Here is a 16,482-nt window from a genome sequence, read left to right on the forward strand (position 1 = left end):
ATCTATCTCTGCTGTTAGGGGGATGACATGTGTCCACCGTCCCCCATTATAACCCTGTGCTATAGGGGCAGTGGGTCCACCTACTACCTGCCTCCACTTATCCGCTGGACAGACTGCCCTGACCAGCTGGTGTACGTCTCTTAGGTGTAATTGGTGTCCTACCCAGATTGTGTCTAATTCTTCCCAGAATTTAGTGTTCGCACTTCTAGTTTGTAATTTGCCCAGGGAAGCCATTATCAGCTGTCTCTCACCTGGGGTAAAGGGTTTATAATTTGCTTTTGGTCGCGCTGCTGTCCCCCCTCTAGTTATGGGCGCTAAGTTGTGTTCCAGCTGTTCCCATTCCTCTGAGGGTGCGGTTGGTCCTTGCTGGGTGGACTCATAAGAAGGTAGAGGATCAGTTTCTCCTCCCCATTGCCTTTCTAAAACCTGATTTTCTTTTTCCAGTTCCCTCACTCGGGATTCTAATTCTCTAATTCTTTCTTTATCTTCCCTCCATTTCCTCGTAGAGGCAACTACCTGTTCAATTAGACCTGCTAACTGATGTGTTAACATTATTCCTATTTTCTTCGTTCTGTTTCTTTTTACTTTATCTATCCACTTTCTCTGCTGCTCTAAGGTTTGAGAAGTATCCCAGCCATCCTTTTGCATTCTCTTTATTAACTCCTTCCTGTCTGTCATGTAGATTTCAATCAGGGAACCTGCAGATCCCCTTTTAACTTCACTGTCTGCCATTTCGCAGATTTCACTAACCCCGGCCACGATTATTCTTTAGTAAAGTGTGCTCTCGACCATAGGGACTTCACTACCCCCCGGCCACTATTGCTATTCTCACACCGTGTTTTACTGCCGTTACAGGGTTTCAAATTATACTCACGGCTTCCACGATTACCACTTCGCCAATGTGCTTCTCCACCGGAGTCCGGTTTAGGTCAGAGTTGATCAAACTCCTGTTCCGCCCCGCTTTTCACAACATTGACAGTACAGTTCTCAACTTCTCAATACTTTCATGCAATCAGCTGGCACCTCTGCGTCTGTTCGCCACTACAGAGGGTGATGTTAAACCGACTTCTTCCCTTTTGTGCTTCACAATCCTTTAGTGCCCTTGGTGTCTCTCACTCACTTCAATTCCTGACCTTCACGTGGCAGATTCCTGCTCTTAATAGCCAGTCTAAGGCAGAGGTTTTGAGACAGGCACTACCTTGTCCTTTTGTCGATCAGCACAAATCACAGTTATTTATTCCTATCAGCAGTTAGTACTTATCACTATAACAAATACTATCACAAATACACAGTACAAATATTTCCCCCTTATAAACCGTATTTTCTGATCCAGTCCGACTCTCACAGATTCCGCGATCTCTACCCCGGTTGCGACCGTGGCCAATCGATCTCACCAGTAATAGGATTCTAGCCAACTACGCCAATTTGTTGTGGGAAAAATCCACTAGTAGTCAGACTTCGAGATTCAGAAAATACGATTTATTAAACGGAGCTCCGGGAGGTAAGGCACAAGTTCGTAGAACACCTTTTCTCACTAGAATGTCGGGAGCGGTCCATTTTTATACCCTTTACACAATGGGTAAACCGGTGATTCGAACATTATCACATCGTTTAAGCAAGTACAAACAGATATAGACATTTAACATCGTATTGTTCTTATATGAATGGGTACATTTCCTCATGTCTGTATCTATCAATGGTTAGTTTCGGCTCATTCAGGTGTTAATTAGTTTCCTCGCATTCATATTTTCCCGCCTTCCTTAAGGTTAATCGATCCTCTTTGTTTCGGGTTTTCCTTATCTTAAAAGATGTCTTGACCCTTGGCTTGGCTTCCTGAGGTGTTTGTTTGCTATGAGTCACTATCTGTGATTTGGAAATGGCTTGTCTGTTAGGTTTTGATTTAAAGTGATTTCTGAACAGTGGGAGCCTGTGTCTGCTTTTTGGCTTCTTTCCCAGTTAACCCTTTATGTGCCAAGCAGCCATTTTAAAGTGTGCTCTCTTGTATTTTTCCCTCTACAAGATAGAGTGGAAATGGAGTGGAAATTTCCACTCCATCTGACAAAGGAGCAGCGCTCCGAAAGCTAATGGTATTTGCTACCAAATAAACCTGTTGGACTTTAACCTCGTGTTGTTAAAACTCTTTCTTTGACCGAGCCAGTTTTGTATCCACCTTGCCAGCTCATCTCTGATCCCATGCGACTTCACCTTCTGCACTCTTGCTATAATGTGAAATGGCTGTGTTCTGGACTGTGGGGGAATAGTACCCGTTTACCCTGGGTGTACTTGTTAAGCAAATGTTACAAATCTCACTCTGATTTTGTTTAATAAGCACAAGATTATTGTATTTTTGCTTTGCCTTTCAGGAGACAGCTCATAACTTCCCATCAGCCTTGTCGTGTCTCGTGCAAATGAACACCATCCCATAAATGGGCCTGCACCACACCACCATGCCCCTCACCATCCACCTGCTGGCCTGTATCTTTGGCACGGGCTCATGGGTTGCCATCAATGGCCTTTGGGTGGAGCTTCCGCTTATTGTGAACGTGTTGCCTGAAGGATGGAACTTGCCCTCTTACCTCACTGTCATCATTCAGTCGGCCAATGTGGGACCTCTGTTTGTCACCCTCATGCACAAGTTTGCACCAGGGAAGATGAAGGAGATCATTGCCATTTACATTATTATCAGCATCGGAATCCTGGCCAGCCTGCTGATGGTATTCTTCTGGAAGGAAACTACTCTACTGGCAGGAAGATCTCACAGTGTAGCATTTCTTATTCTGGCCTTCTTCTTGTCACTGGTGGACTGTACATCTTCTGTCACCTTTCTTCCTTTCATGATGAGACTCCCATCAAAGTTTATGACCACCTATTTCATCGGAGAAGGCTTGAGTGGCTTTGTCCCTGGCCTTGTGGCCCTAGGTCAGGGTGTTGGGATGGCCAAGTGTGTGAATGTTTCAAAGCCAGTCAATGTGACCATTGATAATGCCACAGAGGGGGCAAGTACTTACCAGATTGAAACTCATTATTTGCCCGCCAACTTCTCCACGGAAATATTCTTAGCTTTCCTCACGGCCATGATGGTTTTCTGCCTGGTGGCTTTCTGTTTCCTCACACGGGTTCCATGGTCACCTCACAAGGAGCTTAATGAAGAGCGAGTGTCTGACCAAATGGTGCATGTCTCAACCACCGAATCAGAACTGAATAAATACATCTCCGAGCAACCAACAGATCAACAAAGCTTCAGTCCCAATAGTCCGACAAAGACAACGGATAAAACTAAGTTGGCAGACAAAACACAAAATGTGGCAACCGCCACATTCACCAAGTGCTCCAAACAGGAACTTGTCCTTATTTATTTTCTCGTTGCCTGGGTGAATTCGTTGACGAACGGTTTCCTACCATCAGTGCAGACGTATTCATGCTTACCCTATGGAAACCTTGCTTATCACCTGTCCGCTGCCCTGGGTTCCATGGCTAATCCTGGTGCCTGCATTATTGCTTTGCTCTTACCCAACAGGTAGGCAACCCAGAATGTAATGGAATTCGGAGACGGTGAGATTGTTGTGGTGGGATCCATTCTAATGTCTTTTAAATTGCAACAGAGCTGAGCTCGAACAAGCCATGACTGGCAATGTTTAAGTTTAAGTTTATTTATAAGCGTCACAAGTAGGCTTACATTAACACTGCAATGAAGTTACTGTGAAAATCCCCTGGTCACCACACTCTGGCGCCTGTTCGGGTACACTGAGGGAGAATTTAGCATGGCCAATGCACCTAACCCGCACGTCTTTCAGACTGTGGGAGGAAACCGGAGCACCCGGAGGGAACCCACGTAGACACGGGGAGAACGTGCAAACTCCGCACAGACAGTGACCCAAGCCAGGAATCGAACCCGGGCCCTTGGTGCTGTGAGGCAGCAGTGCTAACCACTGTGCCACCGTGCTGCCCTACTGTGCTTCTGTGTCACCTAATGTTGTGTCCGTTGCCTTGGTACAAATGGGGAATATCTTGATGGGAAATGATTGTGTGTGGGAGCCAATATCTAGCATTCCTGGAAAAAAAAACCTTTCATATGCACAAACTTTAGTCATTTTCGAAACGATTTACTGGCTGAATAGCACAAGGATAATAACAATGTTGTTGTTTTACGACCAAATCTCTTCCTCCCCCACCCTCAGGGAGATGCCAACCAGCAGTGAGACACAGTCCCATGGACACAGACAATGACAGCTGTAGGATCATAAAACCTTCTAGCATAGAAGATGGTCATTCAGTCCATCACATCTGTTCTGGCTATTTGCTAGGGTTAGTCAAATACATGGATTTTAATAAGGCGTTTGATAAGGTCCCCCATGGTCGGCTTATGATGAAAGTGAGGAGAGGTGGGATAGAGGGAAAGTTGGCCGATTGGATAGGTAACTGGCTGTCTGATCGAAGACAGAGGGTGGTGGTGGATGGAAAATTTTCGGATTGGAGGCAGGTTGCTAGCGGAGTGCCACAGGGATCAGTGCTTGGTCCTCTGCTCTTTGTGATTTTTATTAATGACTTAGAGGAGGGGGCTGAAGGGTGGATCCGTAAATTTGCTGATGACACCAAGATTGGTGGAGTAGTGGATGAGGTGGAGGGCTGTTGTAGGCTGCAAAGAGACATAGATAGGATGCAAAGCTGGGCTGAAAAATGGCAAATGGAGTTTAACCGTGATAAATGTGAGGTGATTCATTTTGGTAGGACTAATTTAAATGTGAATTACAGGGTCAAAGGTAGGGTTCTGAAGACTGTGGAGGAACAGAGAGATCTTGGGGTCCATATCCACAGATCTCTAAAGGTTGCCACTCAAGTGGATAGAGCTGTGAAGAAGGCCTATAGTGTGTTAGCTTTTATTAACAGGGGGTTGGAGTTTAAGAGCCGTGAGGTTATGCTGCAACTGTACAGGACCTTGGTGAGACCACATTTGGAATATTGTGTGCAGTTCTGGTCACCTCACTATAGGAAGGATGTGGAAGCGCTGGAAAGAGTGCAGAGGAGATTTACCAGGATGCTGCCTTGTTTGGAGGGTAGGTCTTATGAGGAAAGGTTGAGGGAGCTAGGGCTGTTCTCTCTGGAGCGGAGGAGGCTGAGGGGAGACTTAATAGAGGTTTATAAAATGATGAAGGGGATAGATAGAGTGAACGTTCAAAGACTATTTCCTCGGGTGGATGGAGCTATTACAAGGGGGCATAACTATAGGATTTGTGGTGGGAGATATAGGAAGGATATCAGAGGTAGGTTCTTTACGCAGAGAGTGGTTGGGGTGTGGAATGGACTGCCTGCAGTGATAGTGGAGTCAGACACTTTAGGAACATTTAAGTGGTTATTGGATAGGCACATGGAGCACACCAGGATGATAGGGAGTGGGATAGCTTGATCTTGGTTTCAGATAAAGCTCGGCACAACATCGTGGGCCGAAGGGCCTGTTCTGTGCTGTACTGTTCTATGTTCTATGTTCTATGTTCTATGTATATTGCCACTGCTCTATCTGACAGCACTATAAACGGCCCCGTCAAGTTTCAGGATCGACAGCTCTGCAGATCGGGCTCAGGTTCCCCAGTACCAAATTGATTGGATTTGTGTCAGTTTTGCTCCAGAAATATGAATGCAATGCATATCGATTTTTACCCTGGGGAGTCCAGCAATTGGGTGGATATGCAGTCAGGTTTAGACAAGCAGAGCATTGGGAATTGAGGTGGTGAGCCAACATGCCAGCAGACCAAGAGGTACATATGGCATCAGGAATCGAGCAGTGAGCCAGAAGGGGAAACAGTAAGTATACTGAGATATAGGTGGGTAACTGGGCCATGACCCTCATGTCATGAGAGGGCTAGAATACAAGAGCAGGGGTGTACTTCTGAGGCTGTATAAGGCTCTGGTCAGACCCCATTTGGAGTATTGTGAGCAGTTTTGGGCCCCGTATCTAAGGAAGGATGTGCTGGCCTTGGAAGGGGTCCAGAGAAGGTTCACAAGAATGATTCCTGGAATGAAGAGCTTGTCGCATGAGGAACGGTTGAGGATTCTGGGTCTGTACTCGTTGGAGTTGAGAAGGATGAGCGGGGATCTTATTGAAACTTACAGGATACTGCGAGGCCTGGATAAAGTGGACGTGGAGAGGGTGTTTCCACTCATAGGAAAAACTAGAACCAGGTTGTCCCTCAGACTAAAGGGACAATCCTCTAAAACAGAGATGAGGAGGAATTTCTTCAGCCAGAGAGTGATGAATCTGTGGAACCCTTTGCTGCAGAAGGCTGTGGAGGCCAGGTCATTGAGTGTCTTTAAGACAGAGATAGATAGGTTCTTGATTAATAAGGGGATCAGGAGTTATGGGGGAAAGGCAGGAGAATGGGGATGAGAAAAATATCAGCCACGATTGAATGGCGGAGCAGATTCGATGGGCCGAGTGGCCTAATTCTGCTCCTATGTCTTATGGTCTTATGGACTAAGAAGCAAAATTCAAGTATAGCCCCAAATTGGCACCTACATTACTGAGTGCTGCTAAGTTCTGATGAACTGTAATGGTGGGAATTATCTGCCATTGCCAGTCACTACTTGACTGTATTAGATTATGTAGATTTTAACAAATACGCCCTGTCATTGACATTCTTGAGTTAGTACCAGAGTTAGCACATCCTGACTAATCAAAAGAGATGGTCCCAAATCGGGAGAGTGGACCATTCAACAAGAAAGTCAAAGCCATGACAAACCTTTCTAATTTGTTGCATCATTATTCGTTAGAGAGAATGTTGAACTCACTGCTACAAGGAGGAGCTTGAGTTAAATCTGGGAGATATAATTAAGGGAAAGGTAATTGTCTGTGTGGAGTTTGCATGTTCTCCCCGTGTCTGAGTGGGTTTCTTCTGGGTGCTCCAGTTTCCTCCCACACTCCAAAGATATGCAGGTTAGGTGGGTTGACCATGCTAAATTTCCTCTTAGTGTCAGGGGGATTTGTAGGGTTGATAAATGGGGTTATGGGGATAGGGCCTGTTTGGGATTGTGGTCGGTGCAGACTCGATGAGCCGGATGGCCTTCTTCTGCACTGTAGGATTCTTTGATTCTATATTGGTGATGTGGTTCCAAGTCAGGATGATTTATCGTTTGGAGGGGAATTTACAGGTGATGCGGTACAAAATAAATGGATTGACGGCATGAATTGAGGTTAATGGGTATGGCTTTATAGCCATTATAGCCATTACAGAGACGTGGTTACAAGGAGATCAAAGCTGGGAAGTAAATATTCAGGAGATTGTGACTTTTCCTAACACTAGGAAGGAAGGAAAGGGTGGTGGGGTAGCTTTGTTAGTACAGGATGGAAAAAGTACAAGAGCAATAAATGATCTTGGGTCGAAAAAACTAGAATCCATATGGATGGAGGTAAGAAATAACAAGGGGAAGAAGACATTGTTGAGAGTGGTCTATAGGCTCCTAAAAGTAGCTGTATACTACAGGCTGGAGAGTAAACCAGGAGATAATGTGGACATGTAAAAAAGGCAGTACATGGGTAACTTTAATGTTGATGTGGATTGCTGATATCAAATTGACAGAAGTAGCCATGGGGAAGAATTCAACAGCTGGTATTCACCAGCCATTCATGCCCCACCACCGCTGCTAGTGAGAACGGAGAATTTGGCGCTCAGCCAAATCTCCATTCACAGCAGTGGGACTGGAGAGCCCCAGCTGCGAGCGAGGTCAGAGAATTCGGCCCACAGTGTGTATTTGTTACAGTTTCCCAGACCAATATGTTGTGGATCCAACCAGAGATCAGGCTATTTTGGACCTGATAATGTGTATTGAGGCAGGCTTAATAAACAATCTCAGAACAAAAGATCCCCTAGGAAACAGTGACCATAGCATGATGTATTTAGCATTCAGTTTGAGTGTGAGAAATGTGGGTCAGAAACAACAGTGCTAAACTTAAATAAGAGTAATTACAAAGGAATGAGGGCGGAGTTGGTGGAGTGGACTGGGAAAGGAGTTTAGCAGAAAAGGATGGTTGACAAGCAATGCCATACCTTTATGTAAATAGTTCATGACTCACAAGAAAGATGCATCCCAGTGAGCAAGAAGGATATTAGGAAGGGGATAAATCAAACATGGTGAACCAAGGAAGTTAAGGGTAGTATGGAACTGAATGAAAAAGCATACAATGTGGCAAAGATTAGCGGAAAGCCAGAGGATTGGGCAAGTTTTCAAATCCAACAAAAGCTGACCAAAAAATAATTAAGAGGGAGAAGATTAACTGAGGGTAAATTAACAAGTAATATAAAAACGGACAGTAAGAGCTTCTTTAAATGTATAAAGAAGAGAGAGGCCAAAGTGAACATTGGCCCATCAGAGAATGCGACTATGGAAATAGTAACAAGGAACCAGAGAATGGCACTGGAGTTAAATAGATACTTTGTGATACTCTTCACGGTAGAAGACATTAATCGAATTACAAAAATACTAAACAATCAAGGGCAAAAGGAGGGGAGGAAATAAATACTGGAGAAAAAGACCTGGGTAAACACAGGGGGCTAAAGGCTGGTAAATCCCCTGGAGTTGTTGGTTGCATCCAAGGACGATAAAGGAAGTAGCTACAGAGGTAGTGGTAGTAATCTTCCAAGAATCCTTAAATTCAGGAAGGGTTCCAGAGGATTGGGAAACTGCCAATGTCAATTCAAAAATGGAGGGAGACAAAAACAGGTAACTATAGGCCAGTTAGCTTAACTTCTGTCATTGGGAAAATGTTAAAGTCTATTATAAAGAATGTAATAACAGAGCATTTAGAAATGCATAATGCAATCAAACAGAGTCAGCATGCCTCCATGAAGGGGAAATCATGCCTGACACATTTATTAGAATTCTTTGAGGTGGTATTAAGAAGGATAGATAAAGTGGAACCAGTAGATGTTATGTATTTGGATTTCCAAAAAGCATTTGCTAAGGTACCGCACAAAAGACTACTTAAGGCAAGAATCCATGGTGTTGGGGGTTGCATATTAGCATGGATAGAGGATTGGCTAACTGATAGAAATGACGTGGAGATGCCGGCGTTGGACTGGGGTAAACACAGTAAGAGTTTTAACAACACCAGGTTAAAGTCCAACAGGTTTATTTGGTAGCAAATGCCATTAGCTTTCGGAGCGCTGCTTTTTCGTCAGATGGAGTGGATATCTGCTCTCAAACAGGGCATACAGAGACACAAAATCAAGTTTGTAGAAACTTGATGTCTGTGTCGATATGCGCGATCTTCTTGGAGATCCTCTCCACTTGGAACCGGCAGTTTGCGGTGTCGATGGTTCTGTAACTTGATTTTGTGTCTCTGTATGCCCTGTTTGAGAGCAGATATCCACTCCATCTGACGAAAGAGCAGTGCTCCGAAAGCTAATGGCATTTGCTACCAAATAAACCTGTTGGACTTTAACCTGGTGTTGTTAAAACTCTAACTGATAGAAGACAGAGAGTCGGGATAAGAGAGGCATTTTCAGGATGGCAACCTGTAACTTATGGAGTGCCACAGGGATCAGTACTGAGCTACAATTATTCACAATATATACTAATGACATGAACAAGGGAACTGAATGTACTATTGCAAAGTTTGTGGATGACAAAAAAATAGGTGGGAAGGCAGGTGGTGAGGATGACACAAAGATTATAAAGGGATATAGACTAGTTAAAAGAGTGAACAAAAACTTGGCAGGTGGAATGTAATGTAATTGTTAAGTTAAGCACTTTGGCAGGAAGAATAAAGGAGCTGAATATTATTTAAATGGAGAGAGACAGCAGAAAGCCGCAGCACAGAGTGATTTTGGAGTCCTTGTGCATAAATTACAAAAAGCTAGCATGCAAGTTCACCAGGCAATAGGGAAGATGAATGGAATGTTGGCCTTTATTTCAAAGGGGATGGAGCATAAAAATAGGGAAGTTTTGCTAAAACTCTGCAAGGCACTAACTAGACCACACCTGGAATATTGTGCACAGCTTTGGTCTCTGGAACTTGCTGCCGGGGGAGGTAGTGGAAGCAGATACGATAGTGAGTTTTAAGGGGAGTCTGGACAAATACATGAAATACACAGAGGGGGGGCGGCGGGGGGGTGGGGGAGGTCAGTCACTGTTTCAAGATAAGGAATCACTCATTTAAGACTGAGATGAGAAGAATTTCTTTTCTCTCAGCAGGTTGTGAGTGACAGGAACTCTCTTGAATATTTCTAAGGCAGAACGAGATAGATTCTTGACTAACACTGGGCTGAAAGGTTACCAGGTTAGGGGGGAATGTAAGGTTGAAGTTATAATCAGGAGAACCGTGATCTTATTGAATGGTGAAGCAGGCTTAAGGGTCCAAGTGGCCTATTCCTGCTCCTAGTTTGAATGTTTGTATGTACTGCTCCTCCATCTCCTCCTCAGGTAGTTCCTCCCCCCGTTACAGTGCCACGTTGTGTAGGACACATCAAGTGACCACAATGCTTGACACCCTCTGTGGATTGTATAGCCGGGCTTCACCAGACTGGTCCAGGCCCCTGGAACCTTATCTTCAGCATCCCTCTGGTCTGTTCTATCAATGCGAATTGCAGCATAAGCCTCATTGTATCTGGTCTCAGCTTAAGTCTGTGGCCTCCGCACAGGTGTTATCAGTCATGTCCTCGGTGGATATACCCTGTCCCCGAGGAGTCAACCCTGAAGCTGCTGTGGACCCTCAACCATAGAAACATAGAAAACTACAGCACAAAACAGGCCCTTCGGCCCCACAAGTTGTGCCGAACATATCCCTACCTTTTAGGCCTAGCTATAACCCTCCATCCTATTAAGTCCCATGTACTCATCCAGGAGTCTCTTAAAAGACCCTATTGAGTTTGCCTCCGCCACCACTAACGGCAGCCAATTCCACTCGCCCACCACCCTCTGTGTGAAAAAATTCCCCCTAACATTTCCCCTGTACCTACCCCCCAGCACCTTAAACCTGCGTCCTCTTGTAGCAGCCATTTCCACCCTGGGAAAAAGCCTCTGAGAGTCCACCCGATCTATGCTTTTTTTTTAACTGGTCGGTGCAACATCGTGGGCCGAAGGGCCTGTTCTGCGCTGTAATGTTCTATGTTCTATGTTCTATGCCTCTCAACATCTTATATACCTCTATTAGGTCTCCTCTCATCCAAGGAGAAAAGGCCGAGCTCCCTCAGCCTATCCTCATAAGGCATGCCACTCAATCCAGGCAACATCCTTGTAAATCGCCTCTGCACCCTTTCAATCTTTTCCACATCCTTCCTGTAATGAGACGACCAGAACTGAGCACAGTACTCCAAGTGGGGTCTGACGAGGGTCTTATATAGCTGCATCATTATCCCCGGACTCCTAAACTCAATCCCTCGATTGATAAAGGCCAGCACACCATACGCCTTCTTAACCACCTCCTCCACCTGCGGGGCCGATTTTAGAGTCCTATGGACCCGGACCCCAAGGTCCTTCTGATCCTCCACAGTACTAAGAGTCTTTCCCTTTATATTGTACTCCTTCATCCCATTTGACCTGCCAAAATGGACCACTACGCATTTATCTGGGTTGAAGTCCATCTGCCACTTCTCCGCCCAGCCTTGCATCCTATCTATGTCCCTCTGTAACTTCTGACATCCCTCCAGACTATCCACAACCCCACCAACCTTCGTGTCGTCGGCAAACTTACCAACCCATCCCTCCACTTCCTCATCCAGGTCATTTATGAAAATGACAAACATCAAGGGTCCCAGAACAGATCCCTGGGGCACACCACTGGTGACCGCCCTCCATTTAGAAAAAGACCCATCTCTACCCACTCTCTGCCTCCTTTGGGCAAGCCAGTTCTGGATCCACCGGGCAGCAGCCCCTTGGATCCCATGCCCTCTCACTTTTTCCAGAAGCCTTGCATGGGGGACCTTATCGAACATGTCAGGGATTTGAGAGTGACTCAGAATATAGAGTCATTAACACTCCCAGGGAAACAAGCACACATCTGGAGGGTTGGCTTTGTGTGGTCGTAGACCAGCTGAACATTCAGCGAATGGAAGCCCTTGTGGTTCACATAATTCAGAGCTTGATGTTCCGGAGCTCCGAGTACCACATGAGTGCAACCAATGACACCTTGCACATTTGGAAAGCCAGAAATTTGTGCAAAGCCCGTCACTCTTGCATTCTGACTTGTCTGATCCAGGTCAAAATGGACAAAACTGTGCGCTCTCATGAAGATTGCACCCATCACCTCCTGGATGCACTTGTGTGTGGAGGCTTGTGAAATCCTACAGAGGTCACCCGTGAAGTCCTGGAAGGAGCCACTGGTGTTAAAATTGAGTGCCGCTGTAAATTTCAGTGATGCTGGCAGTGGGTACCCTCCAAGTCCCTGCGGCACCAAATTCTGTAGCAAGAGGCAGATCTCACCAACCAGCTCCATGGACATGCAAAGTCTTCACTGGCATGGTTCTCAGACATCTGCTGGTACGTTAGTTTCTGTCTGTAGACCCAGGGTCCAGCGAGGTGCCTCTGAGCAACGGCTCTCTGGGATTCATCCTCTGCATGTGGGGCCGGAGCTGCGGCTCCTCCCACTTCACGGTTCTGCTCCTGCCTTTGGTGAGAGGAATGACTGTGAGATCACCAGGCTCCATCTTCCCGACACTCTCCTCACTGCAGTATCAATGAGAGAGACTTGATGGTTATTGTTTGTCTCTTAAGGACCTCTTTGTCCACTCATTGTCTGAAGCTGCCTCTGAAATCCCACTGACTCATGGCCTGGCCACCACATTGATGCCCAGTCCTTACTTCACACTGTAGTTTGGCAACACCCCTCACCGCCCTTGCCCCCACACTACATGACCGAGTGGCCACAGCTTTGGCCACTCCACTGCATCCTCGGCTCTCATCTCAGGTGCAGACATTGTCTCAAGCTTCATTCCAAGGCCTTGCGCCCGACCTGTGGGGGGCATTTGTCAATCTGTCCTCAGCACACGGCCAAGGATTAGGAGTGTTCGCCTCGGGCAGTGTCCCATTGCCAACTCTCGAAGGGAATATAGTGGCTTGCCCAGTCAGGCAATGGTACAGGCACACCATGGCAATCATCAAATTTGAAAGTCAGTGTGCCCTCCGAAGGTTAAACGCTGAGCAGCAATCAATGCCATTCACACACATAAGTGATGCTTGAGTGGGTCTAATTGCGTGAATAGTTTGACTCCAGGTGTGTAAATTGAGATACAGCTGAGTGGTCTCACCTGCAATCGGGTATTAATCACTGACATGTCTTTACATTAGCCTTGCCCTTGTCAATATCTCACCTCCACCTCCCAGATTTGAGTGGAACCGTCAGACTCCCACACACTGCACTGCCCCAGGCCTCCTTTCCCTCTGTGAGGCCCTTCCATAAAGCCCATGGCCTAGTAGCAAAAGGCATCCACAGGAACGCTGCTTTTTGCACTTGACAGTCTTTTCCCCTTACCCACCACAAACAACCCATGGGTCTCCCCCGAGTCAACACCCCCTCCCACTGGTCTCCCCCGCGTCGCCCCCCTGGATATCCCCCAAGTCAATCCCGATCTTCCTCAAATGAACCCCCCTCTCGCCCCTTCCTGGTCTAGCCCCCAGTCAATTCCTCCTCCCTTGCTCCCGGTTCCTCCCCAAGTCAACCCCCGGATCAACCCAGCCCTGGTCTCCCCCCGTTCTCCTCTGAGTCAATTCCCCTAATCCATGGAGCTGTTCTGCAATCGCTGTGCTCTCCTCAGAGATCCCCCTCGGAGGGATGCTCGCCAGGTGCACGCCTTTTGAAGCCAGCCGTGATTCATGCTGTTCTGGCATCACTGCGCTATGGATGGATTTTTCGAGGAAGGGTGGGGTACGAGTCCGGCGTGCAGGCGCGATAATGAGACACATTATAATGACGCTCTCAACATTGAACTGTGGGACATGCGGCCTGCCACTGACAGGGGGAGGCCACAATCGCAACAAGCTTTCATACCGACATAAGCCACGGGCTTTGGCCTACTCGCGATAGTTTCCGCTCCCAATCCTGCCCAATGCCAATGGGATCGGAAAACCGCAGACAACATTAAAAATAAAGATGGTCAAACGATTAGTCAAGTGCAAAGCATGGTCCATAAAAGCAAGAAGTGTTACTGCTGCATCTCCATCATTGTTGCAGTGCATCTACCATGTCATAATTGTCGGCAAACTTTGGAATTCACAGATTTCTTGATAACCACCTACATTGGACAATGAGTGCAGCATAACCTGTGTAACCGTTACTGGAAGAATGGTGCAGTCAGGTGAACCCAAGTGTAGCAATGTTATTAAGATTTCATTCCAACTGCTGCTTTGGGAAATGCTCACGTACAGCTTAAAAAAAAAACTGGCAATCTCCCAAATGAACCTCAACTGAAAAATAACCCCCGTGGGGCCAAGTGAACTGCTTGAACCTGTTCAATTTCTTTTACTTACTTTGGACCTCAAGGTGTGTGTCAGTGTGGCGGGACCACAGTCTGCGACTTGGCTTCACTGTTTCATGAAGAATGAAACTCTATGGCCTCATGTACGACAGGAGCAAAGAAATAGTTACAATGGAGGTGCGGTGGGTTGGAACATTGTCATGACTTAAGCTGCAACTGTACCCCAGGAGAAATACTGAACTGCTAAAAGCAAAGTGTAATTTTTGTAATGGTTGCTTGAGAACTCTTTGAAAGGGATATCAACTTCAATGGTAAAAAGTTAAAGTTTAAATTTTATTTATTTGTCGCAAATAAGGCTTACACTAACACTGTTAATGAAGTTACTGTGAAATTCCCCTAGTCGCCACACTCCAGCGCCTGTTTGAGTCAATGCACCTAACCAGCACGTCTTGGGAGGAAATCAGAGCACCCGGAGGAAGCCCACGCAGACACGGGGAGAACGTACAAATTCCACACCGACAGTGACCCAAGCCGGGAATTGAACCTGGGTCCCTGGCGCTGTGAAGCAGCAGTGCTAACCACTGTGCCACCGTGCTGCCCACACAGAATGCATTTTCAAGTAAGATTTGAGAAAAATGTGGATTTATGGCACTTTTTAACAACGTGATTTGAATTGTACTGAGGCTCCGTTAGTCACAGGTTCCTATAAAGAAAGTTTTTCTATTCAATAAACTTCAGGACTGGCAGCAGTAAGAACAGAAAGTAGCTCCAATAGGAATCTTACATCCCGAAATATCTCAGCAAAAGAGCAGTTTATTTTTAAAAAAAACAAATTTGATGCGGATGCTTCAGGTTTCATTCCTGAACCGAGCTGGCAAAGAAAGAAACAAACAGTCTCTCTCTACTCATCTGGTTTTAAATAAGAACATAAGAACACAAGAAATAGGAGCAGGAGTAGGCCATCTCGCCCCTCGAGCCTGCCCCGCCATTCAATAAGATCATGGCTGATCTGAAGTGGATCAGTTCCACTTACCCGCCTGATCCCTATAACCCCTAATTCCCTTACCGATCAGGAATCCATCTATCCGTGATTTAAACATATTCAACGAGGTAGCCTCCACCACTTCAGTGGGCAGAGAATTCCAGAGATTCACCACCCTCTGAGAGAAGAAGTTCCTCCTCAACTCTGTCCTAAATTGACCCCCCTTTATTTTGAGGCTGTGCCCTCTAGTTCTAGTTTCCTTTCTAAGTGGAAAGAATCTCTCCACCTCTACCCTATCCAGCCCCTTCATTATCTTATAGGTCTCTATAAGATCCCCCCTCAGCCTTCTAAATTCCAACGAGTACAAACCCAATCTGCTCAGTCTCTCCTCACAATCAACACCCCTCATATCTGGTATCAACCTGGTGAACCTTCTCTGCACTCCCGCGAAGGCCAATATATCCTTCCGCAAATAAGGGGACCAATACTGCACACAGTATTCCAGCTGCGGCCTCACCAATGCCCTGTACTTAAAGATAAAATATTGATCAGGAAGGCATGGGCATCAGTGCTTAGCTGACAAATGCAACTTCAATCTTACATGAGAGGTCAGTCTGCCAACCATGCAGGAAAAGGAGAGAGACCTGTCCAGGCAAGAAGCAAAAACAAATGCACGCTACAAATGCAGTCTGCTCCACTTACACCATCCACTCTTAACACAGGCTGATGCCCATCGCTGGAAAATGGCTCCAGCCATCTTCTGTTAACATCAGAGTCAATCACAAGTAAAGGTGCTGCTTATAACATGTTAAGCAGGCTGACTACAAGTGCTTGCCCCGTGCTTGCTGACTATAGAATGCCCTCCTGATTTCAGGGCGAACCAGTTGTGCCAAAAGCTTCAACAGTCGTTCACACCTGGGTTAAAGCACGATTAACTCGATGATGACATTTTGGACGTAAGCGCTAACAACTGGCAGTTGCTATGTGGAGATTTCCTGTCTAATTACATTACTCTTTGATTTTGCTGCCTATTTTGCATCGTGGAGAAATGATGCTGACACTGGAATTCTTGCTCTAAGCACTCGGGACTATATTAAG

At 46.1% G+C, this 16,482-nt stretch overlaps 1 protein-coding gene across 3 annotated transcripts in view; it reads left to right on the forward strand.

Annotated features, from left to right (window-relative positions):
- The window catches only part of slc52a3-1 (solute carrier family 52 member 3-1), a 63,052-nt gene that overhangs the window by 18,423 nt on the left and 28,147 nt on the right, over positions 1-16,482 (forward strand). For all 3 annotated transcript variants that reach the window (XM_078236869.1, XM_078236868.1, XM_078236867.1), the window contains exon 2: positions 2,364-3,517. In XM_078236869.1, coding sequence (XP_078092995.1) covers positions 2,427-3,517 — 1,091 coding nt within the window. In that variant the 5' untranslated portion in view covers positions 2,364-2,426. The remainder of the gene's footprint in view (positions 1-2,363; positions 3,518-16,482) is intronic.

Source organism: Mustelus asterias, chromosome 20, assembly GCF_964213995.1.
Source record: "Mustelus asterias chromosome 20, sMusAst1.hap1.1, whole genome shotgun sequence".
In the NCBI taxonomy this organism is placed as follows: domain Eukaryota; kingdom Metazoa; phylum Chordata; class Chondrichthyes; order Carcharhiniformes; family Triakidae; genus Mustelus; species Mustelus asterias.